Source organism: Monopterus albus, unplaced genomic scaffold, assembly GCF_001952655.1.
Source record: "Monopterus albus unplaced genomic scaffold, M_albus_1.0 scaffold2.1, whole genome shotgun sequence".
Classification (NCBI taxonomy): domain Eukaryota; kingdom Metazoa; phylum Chordata; class Actinopteri; order Synbranchiformes; family Synbranchidae; genus Monopterus; species Monopterus albus.
Genome location: NW_018127882.1, coordinates 7,670,046 through 7,688,157, shown reverse-complemented (window position 1 = coordinate 7,688,157; position 18,112 = coordinate 7,670,046). Strand labels below are relative to the sequence as shown.

At 40.7% G+C, this 18,112-nt stretch overlaps 1 protein-coding gene across 3 annotated transcripts in view; it reads left to right on the top strand.

Moving 5' to 3' along the window:
* The first annotated feature begins 1,479 nt into the window (after nucleotides 1-1,479).
* The window catches only part of ahnak (AHNAK nucleoprotein), a 37,407-nt gene continuing 20,774 nt past the window's right edge, over nucleotides 1,480-18,112 (top strand). Inside the window, exons 1-6 of one of the 3 annotated variants that reach the window (XM_020594174.1) lie at nucleotides 1,480-1,716; nucleotides 8,580-8,643; nucleotides 14,144-14,200; nucleotides 14,353-14,509; nucleotides 14,642-14,853; nucleotides 14,961-18,098. In XM_020594174.1, coding sequence (XP_020449830.1) covers nucleotides 14,353-14,509; nucleotides 14,642-14,853; nucleotides 14,961-18,098 — 3,507 coding nt within the window. In that variant the 5' untranslated portion in view covers nucleotides 1,480-1,716; nucleotides 8,580-8,643; nucleotides 14,144-14,200. The remainder of the gene's footprint in view (nucleotides 1,717-8,579; nucleotides 8,644-14,143; nucleotides 14,201-14,352; nucleotides 14,510-14,641; nucleotides 14,854-14,960; nucleotides 18,099-18,112) is intronic. The other 2 variants (XM_020594156.1, XM_020594165.1) reach the window with 2 other exon arrangements.

Genomic DNA, 18,112 nt, shown 5'->3' with positions numbered 1-18,112 from the left:
TTGCTGTGCCATACCCATAATCCCAGGATGACTTTGCCTTAGGCACCACCCAGTATAACTCTGTTGCAATGGCTCATGTCATGTCATGTCATTTTCTTTTATTTCTCCACCACATTGACACATATGCACAGATTCAACTTTGCCACTCTCTACCTCTTAGTGATCATTTGCAGCGTTTTGAGTTTTCTAAACCAAAGTCTCAAAGTGTGTAAATAATTACTGTTTAATGTTGGAAGTGAGTTAGACTGTGCCCTATTTGCTTTGGCCCTGAGCACTAGAGACAAAGCCTGTGCCTCTGAGACTGGAATGTGTGCAGAAACAATATTGTGAAATAAAAACATAATAATTTCATGGCTTATTCTTAAATCTATTGAAATAACAGTGGGTTGTATGTCGGGCACTATATATGAGAATAAGAGGTGCTTCTGTCTTTTACAAAAATATACGTGGTAGAGTTTGGTATTCATACTGACTGTTGCTGATGTTATGGTTACAGTTGTTGTTTCCAGCTTAAGAAATTGTGTGTGTGGGGGGGTGGGGTGAGGTGAGGTGATGACAAAGTATGTGAAGCATGCATTCAAAATCTTACATTTTAAAATTCAAAAGAGAAATCAAGTTATTTCATGTAACCTAGGCATCTTTTGCAATTCAGCAAGATCTGGTGCAGTGTGGGCATTGTTAAGAAGTCTTTAGAAAATCTTGTCTTGTAAATACACATTTTGTCCTAAGTAGAGGACTCATTCATGAGTCATTTTGTTAATGATAACTCTGTGTCAGTTTGTGTGTAGTAATTTCAATGCTGTAATCATATGGCTATGTCATTGTTTGTTTTGTGGTGCCTTTCCTTCACTGTTATCCTGAAATGTAGAGCAAAAACTGGCGAGAGACAATTTAAACCTTTTTTTTAAAGCAAACTATAGAATGACAACGTAAGATAGGAAAAATACAAGAGATTTGAATGGCTACCCTTTCGCAGAATTGTGTAAGCATTTATGCAAGCCACTTATTGTGTATGGGTGTCAGCTGGGTATAGTGAGGTGCGTCACTTGCCTTGAACAGTCGGTGCAGTTTTCTCTAGTGTTTTTACTGCATAGAAAATGAAGCAAAATCTTGAAAGCTATGCCAACAATGTTACATTATGTTGTATTTAGTATGAGCCATATGTTATTTAAGCAAACACAAAAAATATTTTCTCAGTCACTGTTAACTTTGACAGTATAAACACTGTTTCAAAGGCATTGACTGCTGTTAAAGTGTATGTGATAAATCTAGATGGATATTTAATGTAAACGTCTTATGTAAACATCTTATGTGTTTTCATTATTTAAGCATGTCATCAGAGCCCTCTGTGTGAAGCAGTGGGTGGTCCCACGGCTGCTGAGGACCACTCCCTCACACTAGTTCCCTCCACGGCATTCCCCTCCCTCTGCAAACCAGGAGCCCTACCCAGCTCCCTGTCAACCACTCTGCTCAGCCAAGAGGAGCAGGCACTCACAAAAAAAAAAGGAGTTAAAGTCAACTCATAGGAAGGAGGGAGAGAAAACGCCCTGGAAACTTGGTTGATCGAGAAGTAGGAAAGGAGTGACAGAATCCTAATAAACTGCAAAGTTGTGACTGGAAGAAGTGCTTTTCTTCGGCTGAGGAGAAAGGAGAGGACAAGTTTTCAAGGATGCTCAAGGTGGATTGAGGCTTCTTGGGCGCAAAGATTGCGCACAGGTAAAGATATGCTTAGAAAAAACTCTGATTTAAGTCTATGTGTTTTTATTAATACTGTTTCTGAACTTTGTGCTTTGTTTAAAACTTAATTATGCTGCAAAATAGCAATTCACTTTCGATACATCGGCCAAAGGTTAAAACGCTAAGTTGTAAAAACTTCCTGTAATACTGCAACAGACACTTGTAGTGAGCCTGTGTATCAGTGGTAAAATTGCTGTTTATCTCTAGTGTTATCTTATCTTGTGGTTTTTTCTTGACGGAAGTTTAGCTGTGGTGTTCAGTTGGATGCAGTGCAAACATGTGGAATATTACTTTAGTTGTTCTGTGAGAGTAAAGTGGCTGTAGGCTTGTGTCAATGTCCTCATAAGTTTCAAATGTTGATTTAAAATAGTGCTGGACATAAGAAGTGGGTGTGTACCCAGGGTCGCCACATGAATGCAGAGGACTTAACTGGAGTTGCGCACTTCACTTTTCCTTTAACTGCGCACAAAGGCTGTTATCCTAGACGCATAAAGGTGCTTAACTCTCTTTAAAAATGAGAGGTAGTGGCTAAAATTGCTCTTCATCTTTGTGGTTATTTGAATATTGTGCAAGATGGATGCTCTTTCCATATTTATAATCTCTAGTTAGAGGATTGTAAACTTTTTCAGCACTGAAATATTCCAGTTTAATGGAAGAAGTGTCAGGTTTTGTGTTTTGATGCTATTGTTCAGGTGTTTGCCTTTTCTGTCCAACACCCTTTTGCTGTGACTTGGAAGTTTAAAAAGTAAAGGTACTTCCCTGTCAGAGCCTGCAGCAACAAGCTTGGGTGTGGATTCCTCTCCTCTACCTCCCTCCACCTCCTCCCTTTTTCCTCCCTCTCTTCTTGCCTTGCTGTCTTCTCGCAGAGGCACACCCTTAACAGCCAAAAAAAAAAAAAAGAACAATCCTATGTGTGCCGTGGGCAAATGTCACCGTGGATCCCTTGAAGCACATCCAACTATCCTTCATGGGGTGTCCAGGGGGGTCCATGAAATCATAACACTTTTCTGCCTATCCATGATGTTGGAGGGCCATATAGAACAATGAAAACTGCATATATTAACTATTGTGGTTTGCATTTGCATTTGGTGAAGTTGTATGAAGGTTATAGGTATGATATAAATCAGTTTACTGTTTTTCCAGCTACTGTTATGTAAGAGAAAGTTTGAAAACCGCTGCCTTGTGCTGAGGCGTGTATGGATTTTCATGACGTACTTTTAAAGTCTTGGTCAGAGAGCGATTTCAGTTTTTTAAATTTACTTTAGATCTTTTAATGTGGACTGCTGGCCAGGGCGTGCAGGGGAGGGCAACGAGGGAGGAAAAGGGGAAAGGAGAAGGAGGGAAGAAAACGGGGGAGTCAAGGAGTGGGTTAGTGAGGGGGGATGGGGATGAGGAGGGGAGTAATATATTTTAAAACATCTTTCTACTTCTGGTTCAAACTAGAATCATCACATATCGTCTGGTCTGTGTCTGACACAATGTGTTTCTTCAAGTTGAGGGAGAAGCAGATAAAAATCCAGACCAGACATAATGCTATGTGAAGTCTTGGTTGAAAGTCAAATTTCTCTGGTGGCAGTTGCCTGTCCTCCACAGCTCCCTCTTGCCACACCCAAAAGTCATTTCAGTGCAGAGAAGGGCTGTGCTTTGCTCCGCTCTGCACAGACTTAACCCATGTTGAGTATCCCACAGCTGTAAAGCTCTGGCATTTCTCAAATTGCTCTTGTCAAGGTGGATATGACGCAGACTGCTCAAAGAGCCAAATGGTGACACAGGGTTAAATGGTTGTTGGGCAGTAGGCATTTAAGCTATAATATGTTCATATGTGTTTTTAGAATTTCAGCAGTTCATGTTTTGCTTTTTGATAATATAGTGCAAAGTGTATGTTACTACAGGTGTAGAGTTTTGCTGCAAACGGGGGCATAGACTTATACAAATAATAAACATGGAACTTGTGTTTCAAGCGTGAAAACTTTCAGAACTGGTTCCTGACTGCCTGCAGCTAAAACACATGCCAGTTACCAGGGCCTCAGTTTGGACTGGGGCGGATACAGTTTGTTGAAATCGAAACGTGTACTTTATACCACTGAAGCAGTACAGAGGCTGTATTATGTTGTCACCTAAAGTAATGTAAGGTATTTCTAATTTCAAAAAGTCATTGGAGCCAATAATCTGTGAGTACCACTCATGGAGATTTTGTTGCATTTGCTACTCATATGACAGCAACCTCATAGCCTGAAGAAAAGGACATGTCTCATGACTGAATCTTAGCTTAACCACATCAAGATATTCCATCAGAGTCACTATGTATTTTTGCCCTGTTGACGAAAAGGACCGATGAGAGGAGTGGTGTTAGTCAGCCATGCCACTGTGAAATGGAAAGAAACTGCTCTCTAGCACACTTCCTCTTCCATTTCCTCATGGGCTTGTTGAGTGGGTGGTTGGGACAAGGGACAGAGAGATGTAAAAAGAGGGAGGTAGATGTAGTGACGAATTTGGAAAAAAAGGGGAGGTTGGTTGCAACTGTAGCTTGGCATTCTGACATCCTGAAGTTCCAGCAAACTCACTGAAGTCACACCCCTAGGTTAAATACAACAAAAGTACCTTTGCAGACAAACAACCACTTGGATGAAAGAAGTTAAAATCTTCTCCTCCTGCAAATGAACACCTAAGCGTAGTCTTTCTAGTCAATCCGTCCAGAAGCCACTCCCTTCTCATCCATTAAACGCTGGTTTGGAATGTTTCAGCATGTCCTTGATGAGCTCTGCGGAGTGACTATCATTAGCATCACTTGCCTTGTTGTTGAGAAATACTGATTTAAAGGGTATGATCAACAGTCAGCACAAGTCACATAATACCTGTGTAAGTCACACCTATGCAAATGGATGCAGCTTAGACTTCCTTATTGTAGCTTTAAGCCTGGTGGGACTTAATGCAAGCATGGAATTTGAAAAGGGTGTGAATAATTTTTTTTCTGATAAGCCAGTAACTTTCTACAGCTCTGCCAACCATCTGTTATACAAAACTATACAAAAACAATACCTCCTACATAACTGTTGCTTTACTGCACAGCCTATCTGATCTGCACCCCAATCACTGCAAGCAATGTTTCCCTGCACAAGGAATGTCTTGCAACATCAAAAAGTCTTTTTGGAATGAGGCACCAAAATATCAGGGCACCAGGGCTTGGAATGTAAATTTAGGCTTTCTTTATCTGGCACAAGATGTCCAAGGATGGTACTCCCCACAGTTCAGGACTCTCTTTTGTTCTAAACAACTCAGCACTATTCTTGTGTGGCATAAGTAGTAAGAATAAATTATGCTTCAACTTCCACCACTAAGGAAGTCTTATATGTATATGTTCTGCTGCTATGGTTGCCGTCTATCCCTCTTCTTAAATGTCTTGCCTCCTGCTCTGTGAATGAAGTTGCATTTGTTCTTGTTCACAGACTGAAACAAATCTTGACAAAATTGGCAATGAAATTCATTTGAAGTTGGGCAGTTAACAGGGTTGCTATGGATGTGTGTAAACCTCACATAATATCTTATTTATGTAACAGAATTATGTGAACTTCAGTCTCCTTTGTCTCTTTCACTCTCTCTTTCAGGTGGAACTAGTTTTGCAGGTTTTAAATTTGCATCCTCAACTAAGTCATTCTGTATGTCTTGGTGGAGAAGAAACATGGCTCTACTTCTCTTCATCTTATGTTTTTTTTTATTTTTTTTTTACTTTGTTAGTTGATCAGTGTTCTGTGCTCTGAAACTGGCCCAGCCCAGGTTCACTTCCCATTTCAGAACTTCAGCTATTTTATTTTTGCAAAAACATTACTACTGTGTTCTTTTAAATATAAAGCCTTTTTTGTAAAGCCCAGTATAACAAAATGACTCAGTGTAATATAAAGGCCTGTTGGTGGTGCAGCCTAAGGTCCTAAAAAGACTAAGAAATACTCCCCTTAAAGCCTTAGTGCATTAGGAAGAAATGGAAGAAACCCCAGGAGAGGAAATTTCAAGTAAGACCCTCCCTTGGATGTCCTAGGGTGTAATAGAGAACAATGAGTAATGATAGGAACCCTGAGTTATCTGGCAAGAATCACTTGATACACTATAGAACATTTCCGTTTACTATAATTTACTCAAAAACCAAGACATGGCTAACACATACTCTCAGTGCAACCCCTGTTTTGTTTGTGTTTTTGTAAAAGCATGAGAAGAGGATTTTGAGTTCTCTTTAGTTTCTTTGTTTGATGAACAACTCCCGCCAAAGTCATGATGGTTTAATCAGCACCAGGCCATGTAGGCGTCAGTGAGCAGGCTTTGTGTCTTCTGCAGGACTTGCGGTTTGGTTTTAGGCCTATGTTGTCTATGGAATGCAGAAAAGCACCGTTTATTCTGATGTGTGTTCCTTTTTACTGCGTCACACATTCCTGTCCTATCTGCATGTTTGACAGGGGGATGAGCCTCTGCTGGATCCTGCTGCTGTATCTCTTTGTATTTGTACTTGCTTTGCCAAACTAGAAATGCAGAGAGTGGAACAGGGAATCTATTCTATTTCAGTTGATTTGACTAAATCTATTCTGTTTTGACAAGACTGATTTAGTCAGTGCTCCTCTCTCCCTCTTTCTGTCTCAGCATTGAGGCCTTTTTATTTGTTCATAATCAGATCTTATCACTCACTAGCACTGCTGTGCCTGGCTCACTTACAGCTGAACTTTAATCATTGTTACACTACTATTGATTTGACATGGTAAACAACCCCAGTCCTCTTTGATCAGCCTCCAGTGTGCGGTGACCTACTAAAGTGTAAGCTATATAAATTTGGATGCTTGAGGTATGTGTCCTCAGGGCATAGGAAGAGACAGCAGTGACGCATAAAGGGCTCTTTGTTGCATCAGCCAAATTCACAGGTGGAGACAACTAAAGAAATTATGTGTAAATAGTGTTAAATGTGCATGTCTTACTAAGTGTGTTGCACTTGTTTATTTGAGCAGAACCTGGAGGTTGGTTTTTGTGCTGGGCAGACTGCAGGAGGGTGGTCGCTCTGGCAGGGTACAGGGTGGGCAGCATAGAATAAAACTGGAGTCAAACTCCGAAAGAGGACATTTCTTTGAGAGTTAGTCACTGTGGGGAGAGGCTGGGCTCCCTTCCAGCTGGCCTGACAGCTCTATCAAGGAATGTGTGTGACCAGAGTTCTGGGTGGGGCTGTGTGCTGAGCTGTTCCCGCTGTAAGCAGAGCACAGAGGCAAAGCAGTATGATCCGCCTCATGGATTCTGCTTTACAGGACGTTTTTATTTGCTTTGTCCACTGTTGATGATCACTTCAAGAAATCTCAAGTCTTATTTGACCTCACATAAACTCATTTTGTTTTGGGCATCATTGATAAAGGCAGCTTTTTTAACACATCTCACCATTGGATAGGTACTTTGGAAAAATGTCCTTCAGTCAGCCCTGTACCTGAGTAACACCCATCATGGCAGCCTGACAAATGTGGTTCTGTAACAAAAGTATGTGCAAGAGAGTATACACAGCTGCTGTCTCCCTAGACAAACATAATGACAACCACGTACTAGCTGGCATTTATTTCAAGTGTGTCCCATCGACTTTAGTATAGGACCAGTTCAAAAAAAGCCGTCAACAACAATGCATTCTTAAGCAGAATTAGTCATTTTACAAGCTTTGCACCAGTGTTGCAGGTTTTGAGGAGCACATTCAGTCACTTTCTCTTAGTAGCTGCATTAAGTGTTTTAGGTCTTTAAAATCTGTCTGCTTAGAAATTGTCCCAGTCTCACAAATGCAGTTATTTGGCATAATTTTCACCAAAGTAATGAGCAATGTGATTTATTAAACGTGCCGCACTGGAGAGGGGGAGGTTAATTATGGGTTTGGACAGCCAGAAGAATTTTTCTGAAGGACATGTTCCCACTGGTAGATGCCTGTCTTTACACACATCAAGTCTGGTTCTGTTTCACTGGGGCTGACAAAGAGAAGGCTTTGTTTCACAACATGCTGGTGGGACAAAGCAATAATCCTTGAAAGTTCTGTGAGTTTTTGGGCTAGTTACAGTGAGTAAGACAGACTTTGCATTACATAACAGCAGTAAGAATCCAAACAGTGAATACAGTTCCATTTTACTGACTTATATGAATGCCCATTTCTACTGTTATACTAGAGTGGTTTAACAATTCACACCTTGGCAATACAGTCTTCTCTCACAGTCATCACTTGAGCAGTGAAACTACAGCAGAGGATTTCATAAGTATATTTTAAAAGAGCATTTTCTTTTCATATTCCTCTAGACCTGGATTTTGTTTTTGAACTCCATCAAACTGAAGGGGATTCTGGATAGATAGTGCATTAGTATGTCAGCGTATCTCCTCTTCTGTAGAAGTGAGAGCCACACCAAACAAGAACCTGGATTTAGTTAAAGGTGTGTGTTTTGCATAATTACATGCCAGGGTCAATACCGCTTCTACTGGTTGGTTATTTATTAAAACATCTTAAGACTTTGAAAGGTCTACTGTGCATCCATACAAAAAGGCCACGGTTAAATTCTGAATGTAGCCACAGTATACACTGGGTAGATTTCTGTGCCATGTGCCAGACCTCCTGATGCTGCAGTAACTTGTATGTGAGAAACAGGCTTTGTTATCTGTCAAACAAACATGAAATATGGTATGATACTACATAGGTGAGAACCATGATGAATTCAGGATAGGATTTATTTTGTATTTATTGATTTTGTTTGTAACGGTTTTTCCAAAGGACCCTTAGCAATTCATTTTTTAAAATGTTTTTAAAATATGATGTTATGTAAACTCTAATTTTTGTTTTTTGTTTATGTCAACAGAAGTCAAAAAAGAAGAACCACAGCATCAGACTGAAGCCTCTCGGCTTTGCTTGAGCAATCCGAGGTTAGTGTCCTTAGGTGTAATGCAAACGATCCTCGCACCACATCTGTTACCGGTTAAATAAAGCAAAGAAAACTAAATATCTCACTACCTGTCACTACACTGCAAGACCATCTTGTCAGTGTCATCTTAGAACAATGTCCTATTATGCAGCGAGACACCAAACCTCTGTTAGAATGTTTGTTGCAAAGTTTCCTTTGAACCTGGAAGGCCATGCTTCTGCCATTCAGCTGTGAAAGACCTGTCTTTTGGAAACCTGACACTTGGTTACTTCTGTTGCCTGTGCCACCTCTTGGCGCCCCTCTTTCCTCCCCCCGGTGACCACCTGTTCTGCTCAAACCCCTTTCCCCTTCTTATAAAACAACCTTGTCACATGCCTGCCCAGCTCACGCTACTTTAACTGTCTGTAGTCAGCATGTGTGGAAGGTTTATTCTTACGCAGAGGTGGCAAAGCCAGTAGCAGAAAAGCCAATACTAAACCTAAACCATATGCTGCCTATATAGCCCTATGGCAGGTTATAAGAGAGGCATATCCAGAAATGTTCTGTGGTTGCACTTTAGTTAACACACGCCCCCTGCTTGCTCAACACACACACCAAACTATAATAAAACATGATGGATAGATGAGCTTCTCTGTATCTCTCTAGCCTAAATTTCCTTCAAAGCTTTTTAACTATGCTTTATCAAATTTAAGGACATGTGACTTCAGGAATGTTGTTCTATGGCATGAAGGACAGAGAAATGAAAGGGAAAGCACAGAGGACTAGTTGGTTGTTGTTACAGACTGGCTGCCTGTCTTATGATCCCAAGAACAGAGGCTTATTTATTTAGCATCTGTTTACAACACAATCCAAATATATTCATATGATCTTCTTGGGGTCATCATTTGGATTAATCTTTGCTCTGTTTCAAACTAGTTTATGCTGTGTTAGGGCACATTCTAAACTTGTCTAAAGAGGGGTGTTCAGATACGTGAGAATAAGTTTACTAAAGAATGAAAAAGGACATGGACCCCCAGTGCACAGTGCAACTTCTATGGTGGCTCATTCCCGCTTGGCTGCCTTTTTCCTTTTTTACTGTTAAGTCATAGGCTAACATCCCACAGGCCTGTCTCACAACCATTTCTCTCTTGCTATCTTACTTTTCTTACTCATTTCCTCTTCTTACCATCTCCCTCTCACGCTCTGTTCCTTCTTCTCTCCTTTATTGCTGCAAGTCTCAGCTCCTCCCTACAGCTTGCTGCCAGAAATATGTCAAAGCTGTGAGAACAAAGATAGTTGACTCGATCATAGAGCAAGAGTAAAATACAGGAGGAGGAAAGAAGTGGTTATATTTGAAAATAGACAGACTGATCGGGAGGGAATGCAAAGAGAGTAGTAGAATTGTTTCCTGAGGTTATTCCTTTCAGTGAGAAATGGAGAAATAAGAAAACAGTTTCCTCTCCCTTGCTCTTGATCTGAGATTTTTGTGAACACATGAATGTTGCCTTCCCTTTCCATCTGTACGTTTTTTTTTTTCTAAAAGCTTAACCCAGCCAACAATAATATGTGACGTGTCTGAGAGTTAAAACGTTTAACATTTGCTGGCCTCTTGTCAAACATTCTGTGCAATAAGCACTAAGAAGCATGTGGAAACCCAGATCATGTGGGAAAAAATCATCAGCTATTTTTATGTTTTCATTGACTCAATGAAGACAGAAGGTGGCTGTGTAAAATGAGCTGCACTGAGGCCTATGGGGAAAACACACCTTCTTTAGGCTCAGCACAAATATTTTGAGATGGGGATTAGAAGAGCTTGGTTAATATATTGTAACTGGTACTGTTGGGTGACCTGAGAGGAATTTGATCTACATAAGTGCAGCAGCTAAAACTGGGTTTTTGATATTGCAAACTGCCTTCTTTGTCCCCTCCATACTCAGTTCAACTCTATTTGATAAAAATATATTGTAATGTTGCAGATATTATAAGGCTTTAGGTCTTGATATGTTCATGCTTCAAGGCACAATAAGGTAGAAAGAGGGACGTGAAGGGGGGGTGGGGGTGGGGAAATCAGGTTGTAGATGTCTGTCAGTGGTTGGCGTCATCTTTCTCAGGTATCAGTGTCAGCAGCCCTGATCCTTGCTGCACAGCCCCGAGAGTCTGCAAAAAGTTATTCAAGAGAGAAGACTTAGTGTCTCAAAGCACTGAATGTATTTTCCAGTATTCCCAACCATGGAGGACCAGTCTGTTTATTGGCTTGAGTTATTTGGTGCATCGCTTGTTATGTGTTATGAGCAAACAAGGACAGATAGTTTACAAATCACTTGACTCATCACTTGACTCTCCAAACTGTCAATTTATTAATGCTTTTTTTAAACACCCTTCTCTTTACAGTGTTGCTGCTCTATTAAGTTTAGTTTAATCACCATTAGTCTTGACTGTTCTGATTTTGATGTTTCTTCAGAAATTTGGATGTTTGTTAATTGCAGCGTGATGTTTGATAATTGAATGTGCAGGTGTTCAGGCAGAGGGAAAAAATTGATGCATACTCATTAATGATGTATGCATGCACCCCCTAGATTTGCAACATATTGTTATAGAACAAAACCTGTGAGACATCACTGTCTTCTTCAGTCCTTATTTGTTTAAAATACTGTATATTGGCAGTGTGATAAGAGTAGCTGTTGGCTGTTGAGCGAATGATCCATGTTACTGATCCTTGTAAAACAGCTTGTTCTTTATCTTCGCCTCAGGTACCTCCTGTTCCCAGCAGTTTGCTGTCTTATAGAACAACATGGCAGCTTCAGTGAATGGGGACGGATTTGTGGCTGGTGTAATTAGGTTATTTACTATAAAGTAGTGCAAACTATATGGCAGAAATGTTTGTGTGCTTTTAAGTAATTGAATCTCAGATTGAACATTTTCAGCTATTTGTACAAAAAACAAGGCAAAACTTAGTTTTCTTAAAATACTATTTATACAGACATTAAATGGATGTTTATGGACAAATGGAAATCTAGCTTTGCAACTAGAATCTCAGCGATGCATTGTTCCTCGCACCTGAGCTCTTAAAGATAGGGCTGGCAATCCTGGAAAAACCAGGAAGAGGAAGTTTGATTTTGAAAACAGACAACTAAAGAAATCCCACCCTTTTGTTCTGACATCCCTCCAAAGCCACTCCCCCAAAACAATGCGCACTGCAACTCACACTACCTGACTACTACTTACAGATTTCAGGAAAATAACAAATACCCCCCAAACAAAACAAAGCCTATACAGCTGACCTGTCCAGTGGAAATACAGCCACCGTGGCATCACTTTTCAGCTCCTTTTGGTCTCAGTTGTCACCATCTTTTAAAAGTCACACCAATGTTAATTCTGGTTTATTTCTTGCAGCATCCAACTTATTTTTAGTTGTAACTTTCTCGAATATGATGTTACCTGCCCAGATCTGTGACCCAGAACCATAGTTGGGGACCTCTGGTTCATGGCTAAACTGCTTTAGCCCTGGCTCATAGTTGGTAACTAGCCTTAGAGGTCCAGGCTTTTCTGGTGGGGAAGTGAAGAAAGAGGCCAGCCAACTTCATTCAAAACACAGGCTTTATTCTGTCTAGGTAACACGAACACTGCATGTGGACTTTGATGCTCAGTTAACTGCATTACAATTCATCTATACACTTAGAGCTGACTACTGTTGGTATTTTCCCCACCCATGGCTGCATGTAAAAGGAGTCTGTCCCCTGAGGTGGTCTTCTCATTCCGATGGGGCACACATTTCACAACTTCTGACAACAACAGCAAGCATTACCTACTGTATAAGGCTGTACGTCTTAAAGGGGAAAGCCTGGCCTATAACAATGGTCTTCCACCATGACTCATATCCTGTTTCTTTTTTGCCATCCCGTAGAGAGAGTATTGCCATTTTGTGATTACATGCACATAGACTACTGAAACTTTCTAAATGGTAGCACAGTTTGTGGCACGCTGCACCAAGCAGCAGCAGAATGGTACTCTCAATGAATTGTGGTAATTCAGCTTTTTCACTGCATCATGGTGCAGTATCATTCTGTAAATAAAAGTTTTGGTACTGTCAAATATTGACTGGTTACTGTTGGCATGATCAACTTAAGCAATGACAGCACAGCTTCATGAGTGACTTTGGCATTTTGAATGAAACAATTTACAATAGTCTATTTTGCTTTGGATAATGGACATTTTTTCTTATACAGTTCTGCTAATACTGGGGGTCATTAGGCTCAGTAAGCCTTCTGCACACTGAGCTGTTGGTTCATGTACTGAATCATTAAATAGCTGGGCAGCTCTAGTATAGGTGATAGAAAGGGTAGTCTGTTAATGCAAAGGTTGGTTGGTTTGGTTCCATGTGTCTTTGTGTACACACACTGTCTTAGAACAAGGCATGAAACATCAAATTGATGATGTGTATGTATGCAGGAGAAAATGGACAAAATATGTGCCAAAGAAACACAATGTAAAACATGCAAAGCATTGGAGGCTACATACGGTAGATACACATAACTCAGACAGCTTGTGCAACTTAAGGGGTGGGTTTTGGAGCGTTTGGTATTAATGAAACAATGGATTGTCTGTTCCAAAAAGGAGTGGATAGGACTACTCAGCATGTTTAAAGAGACAGGTCTGAGGTCTATTATTGCCGTGTTGGTTGATAGACAGTTATATAAATGTTAAAAATGCCAGTAAATTTGATTGATATGATCGAACAGAAATAAGATGAATTGTTGCATCATTGTTTGCTTATTTAAAAGGTTTCTATGTCATGGCTAGCAACATTTAGTAAAGTCTAATGACCATACCCAAATGTAACATACAGTATGTGTGCTTTTATAAATTTCAGAGTGCATCTTAAAAGTGAGTGATCAACTTTGTGATGCAGTAGTAGACATGAGTACCATTACAACAACTATGTGGTCAGCCTAGATAGAAACTGACATGTAGTGGTCATTAATAAACAGAATGAGAACTGTGATGTGCATTCCATGTGTACTTGCTTTGACAAACTGTAACTGTTTGTAGGTGTGCATGTCTGTTATTGAGAGAAGGGTGTGTGCTAAGATGTTGATTTACAACAGTATGGTTTTACTGTGCATTTCTGCACCTCTGTGGGTTTCTTTAAAGCAAGGCAGCTTCAACCTTCAACCGTCATTGTTCTCTGTTGACATTGGAGCTGGAGTGTATGTGCAGTATTGAGCTGCCTTCCTCAGGGCAGGGTGTGGTTTGTCCAAAACACAGAACACTTACTGTATGAGGGAGGGTGCTGAAGGTTTGGTCTTGTGGAGAGTGGTAGAGGGTGTCCTGTCTTACAGGGCTTTAACACCATCTAGTGTTCACCATGGGATCCTACAATTCACACTTGCAGAGCAGGATTGTTGTTAATGATAAAAGAAAAACATTTTGCCTGGAATAGAATACTTTGTGAACATAAAGTGATGTTTTGTTGTTTGTCATTATTTTCTCTTAAAGACTGTCATTGTGTTTTCTTTATATAGGAAAACCAAAATAGTTTCCATCACACCAGGGCCTAAGTAGAGGAAGGCAAAAACAAGGTATTTTATTAAATTAAACTCACAGTAAATTCCTTGTATTTTCTATATTCTTTCTTGTGTAGTGTGTACCTAGATGCAAATTCAGAAGTTATTGCCAGATAACTTTTTCCTCCTGTTTTTTGAACCCATCGCCTCAATGGTTTTGTTTACAGATGGCTGAAGAGGAAGAAACCAGGGAGGTCCTCTTTCCAGATTGGGAGGGTCCAGACAAAACTGGCTTGACTATTGAACAGAAAAGTGGGGGAGAGATCTTTGTTAAGGAAGTAAAAGGAGAGTCACCTGCAGCACGGTCTGGAAAAGTATATGAAGGTAGCAAATCCCTTTTTTTTTCTCTAATCAGTGTCTGTCATCATGTATGAAGGTTTGACTCACTACATGCTGATTAATCTCTCATATTTTTAACAGACCCTTTGCTGCTGTCTTTATTTACTTAATTAATAGGTGACCAGATTGTGGGTGCCACTATCTACTTTGATAACATGAGCTCAGAAGAAACAGCTGAGCTACTGAAGACACTAAACCGCCACAAGGTTGGACTGAAACTACAAAATAAAGGAGAAAAATCCCCTTACTGTTCTCCTTCGAGCACACCGTGTCGTTCACCAATAGGCACAACGACCCGGTTTGGAGGTTCCAGTCCAGACATTATCCTTGTAAGTTTTTATGATGACTGATTTGTTTGTCGAGAAACTACTGAATGATATACATAGTATAATGGCATTTACATATTGTATGCCTTCTTGTCTTTTTCTATATACAGAGTGGGGATGATGAGGACTACAGGAGAATATATACAAAAAAGATTAAACCAAGGCTGAAATCTGAAGACCTTGCAGAGGGAGTAGACGTTCGCACAGAGCGCCACAGCAGCACAAGCAGTGATGGCAGCACAATTACTACCATCACCCGCCGCATTACTACCTACACTGTGGATGTGCCAAGTGGCATAAGTGAGCAACTCGAACTTTCAAGCCCAGAGTTCAAGGGGCTAAGGCATGAAACTGGAGATGCCTCTTCTCATATCAGAATCTCGCATGGCAGCCCTTCAGGTAAAGAGGGAGCAGAAGAGGGAGTTTTTGAGTCAAGCAATATCTCCTACACTGGGCCACATGTTAGCTCCACAGAGACACAAAGGGGCAGTACAGGTTTTAAGACCACAACAACAACAACAACAACAAGAGAGGTAGCAAAAGAAAGAGGTACAGGTCTCAAATTCAAAGAGCCTAACCTTGGAGTAACAGGGGGTAAAGGCCAGACAGGCCTTGAAATCTCAAGAGGGAATGGAGAGCAGGAAGACGGGAAGTTTCAGGTGTCAGAAACAAGCATGATGTTAAGAGACAGCACACACGCTGCTGGTAAGCAAGTTAAAATAGGAGGGTTTGGAGTTACAGAGGAGAGAAGTGATGACACCAGATTAGGTGACAGAACTAAGGTTAAAGTATCCGAATTTACCATCAGTCATCCGCAGGCAAAAGGATCAGGCAGTGTCAATATTTCAAATGTCAGACTTGGTGGAGGTTTCATAGATATTGATACTGAATTGAGAGGTGGCAGGACAGGAGGTTCAGTTATAGCAGTAGGCAGTGAGACATCAGGGCATGCCCCAGGACTAGATAAGACTTCAATGACAGGGGTGGATGTCAACCTTACAAGTTCAAAATTGAAAGGTGAGGTTGATGCCAACCTGCCAGACACAAAGGGAGAAATAAAGGTATCTGAAATAGATACTGATATTCCAGGCTATGAGACTGAAGGCACTGTGAGTGGTATAAAAATATCAACAACTGAGATACCTGGAAACGTTAAAGGTCCAGAGGTAAATATTGAAGGGGGAAAATGGGATTCCAGAATGCCTCAGATAAAAATACCATCATATGGGGGCAAAGCTCCTGAGGTTTCTATCACAGGCCCTGATATTTATGTTGAGGGCTCCAAAAGTGAAATTAAAATTCCTAAAGTTAAAATGCCATCATTTGGCATAAACATTCCAAATGTAGAAGGCCCAGATGCTGATATAAACCTTACCAAAGAAAACATGAAAGGGCCTAATGTTGACATCAAACTACCAAAACCTGACACCGAAGGGATGAAGAAAAAATCGAAGGGACCCCAAATCAACATGCCAACTATTTCAGGACCAAACATTTCCATTTCAGATGTGGATGTCAACCTGAAAGCACCAAAAGTCAAAGGTGACATGGATATGTCTCAACAAATTGAAGGAGACATTAAACCAGCTGAAGTTGACATCAAAGGTCCGGACACTGATATCCAGATGCATGAGGGTGGAATTGAAATTCCAAAAATCAAAATACCAAAATTTGGCATAAAGCCTTCAGAGACTAAGGGTCCGGATGTTGATGTAAAACTTCCCAAGGGTAGCATTGATGTTAAGGCACCTGAAGTTGACATCCACGGACCAGAGCTTGATGTTAAAGGTCCAGATGCAAAACTCAAAGGATCCAAATTCCAAATGCCAACAGTGTCAGGACCCAAACTGCCAGACTGGGATATTACTCTGAAAGGGCCCAAAATTAAGGGAGATGCTGATGTGTCAGTTCCAAAGATTGAGGGTGAAATCCATTCTCCCAAGCTTGACATTGAAGGACCAGATGTTAATATTGAGGGCTCCAAAGGAAAATTTAAAATGCCTGAATTTCATATGGCACCTTCTGGAGAAAAATGCGCAAAACTGGAGGGACCAAACATTGATGTCAGTCTTCCAAAACCGGATATTGACCTCAAAGCCCCTGAAGTGGATATCAAAGGACCACATGTTGACATTGAAAGTCCAAGTGGTAAAATGAAAGGACCCAAAATTAGCATGCCCACCATTTCAGGACCATCTTTTTCACTTCCAGAAGTAGATTTCAATATGAAAGCTCCAAAAATCAAAGGTGAAGTGGACATGTCCATTCCAAAGATTAAGGGAGACATTAAAACACCCGATCTTGACATCAAAGGTCCAGAGGTCGACATCCATGGGCCTAAGGGTGGAATTCAAATGCCTAAAATCCAAATGCCATCACTTGACATCAATGTCCCAAAACTGGAGGGTCCAGATGTTGATATAAAACTTCCCAAGGGTGGCATTGATGTTAAGGCACCTAAAGTTGGCATTAAGGGACCAGAAATTGATGTTGAAGGTCCTGATGCAAAACTCAAAGGACCCAAATTCCAAATGCCCAGCATTTCAGGACCCAAGCTGCCTGACTGGGATATTAATCTGAAAGGGCCCAAAATTAAGGGAGATGCTGATGTGTCAGTTCCAAAGATTGAGGGTGAAATCCAGTCTCCCAAGCTTGACATTGAAGGACCAGATGTTAATATCGATGGGTCCAAAGGAGGATTTAAAATGCCTAAATTTAAAATGCCACATTTTGGAGGAAAAGGTGCAAAACTGGAGGGACCAGACATTGATGTCAGTCTTCCAAAACCGGATATTGACCTCAAAGCCCCTGAAGTGGATATCAAAGGACCACATGTTGACATTGAAAGTCCAAGTGGTAAAATGAAAGGACCCAAAATTAGCATGCCCACCATTTCAGGACCATCTTTTTCACTTCCAGAAGTAGATTTCAATATGAAAGCTCCAAAAATCAAAGGTGAAGTGGACATGTCCATTCCAAAGATTAAGGGAGACATTAAAACACCCGATCTTGACATCAAAGGTCCAGAGGTCGACATCCATGGGCCTAAGGGTGGAATTCAAATGCCTAAAATCCAAATGCCATCACTTGACATCAATGTCCCAAAACTGGAGGGTCCAGATGTTGATATAAAACTTCCCAAGGGTGGCATTGATGTTAAGGCACCTAAAGTTGGCATTAAGGGACCAGAAATTGATGTTGAAGGTCCTGATGCAAAACTCAAAGGACCCAAATTCCAAATGCCCAGCATTTCAGGACCCAA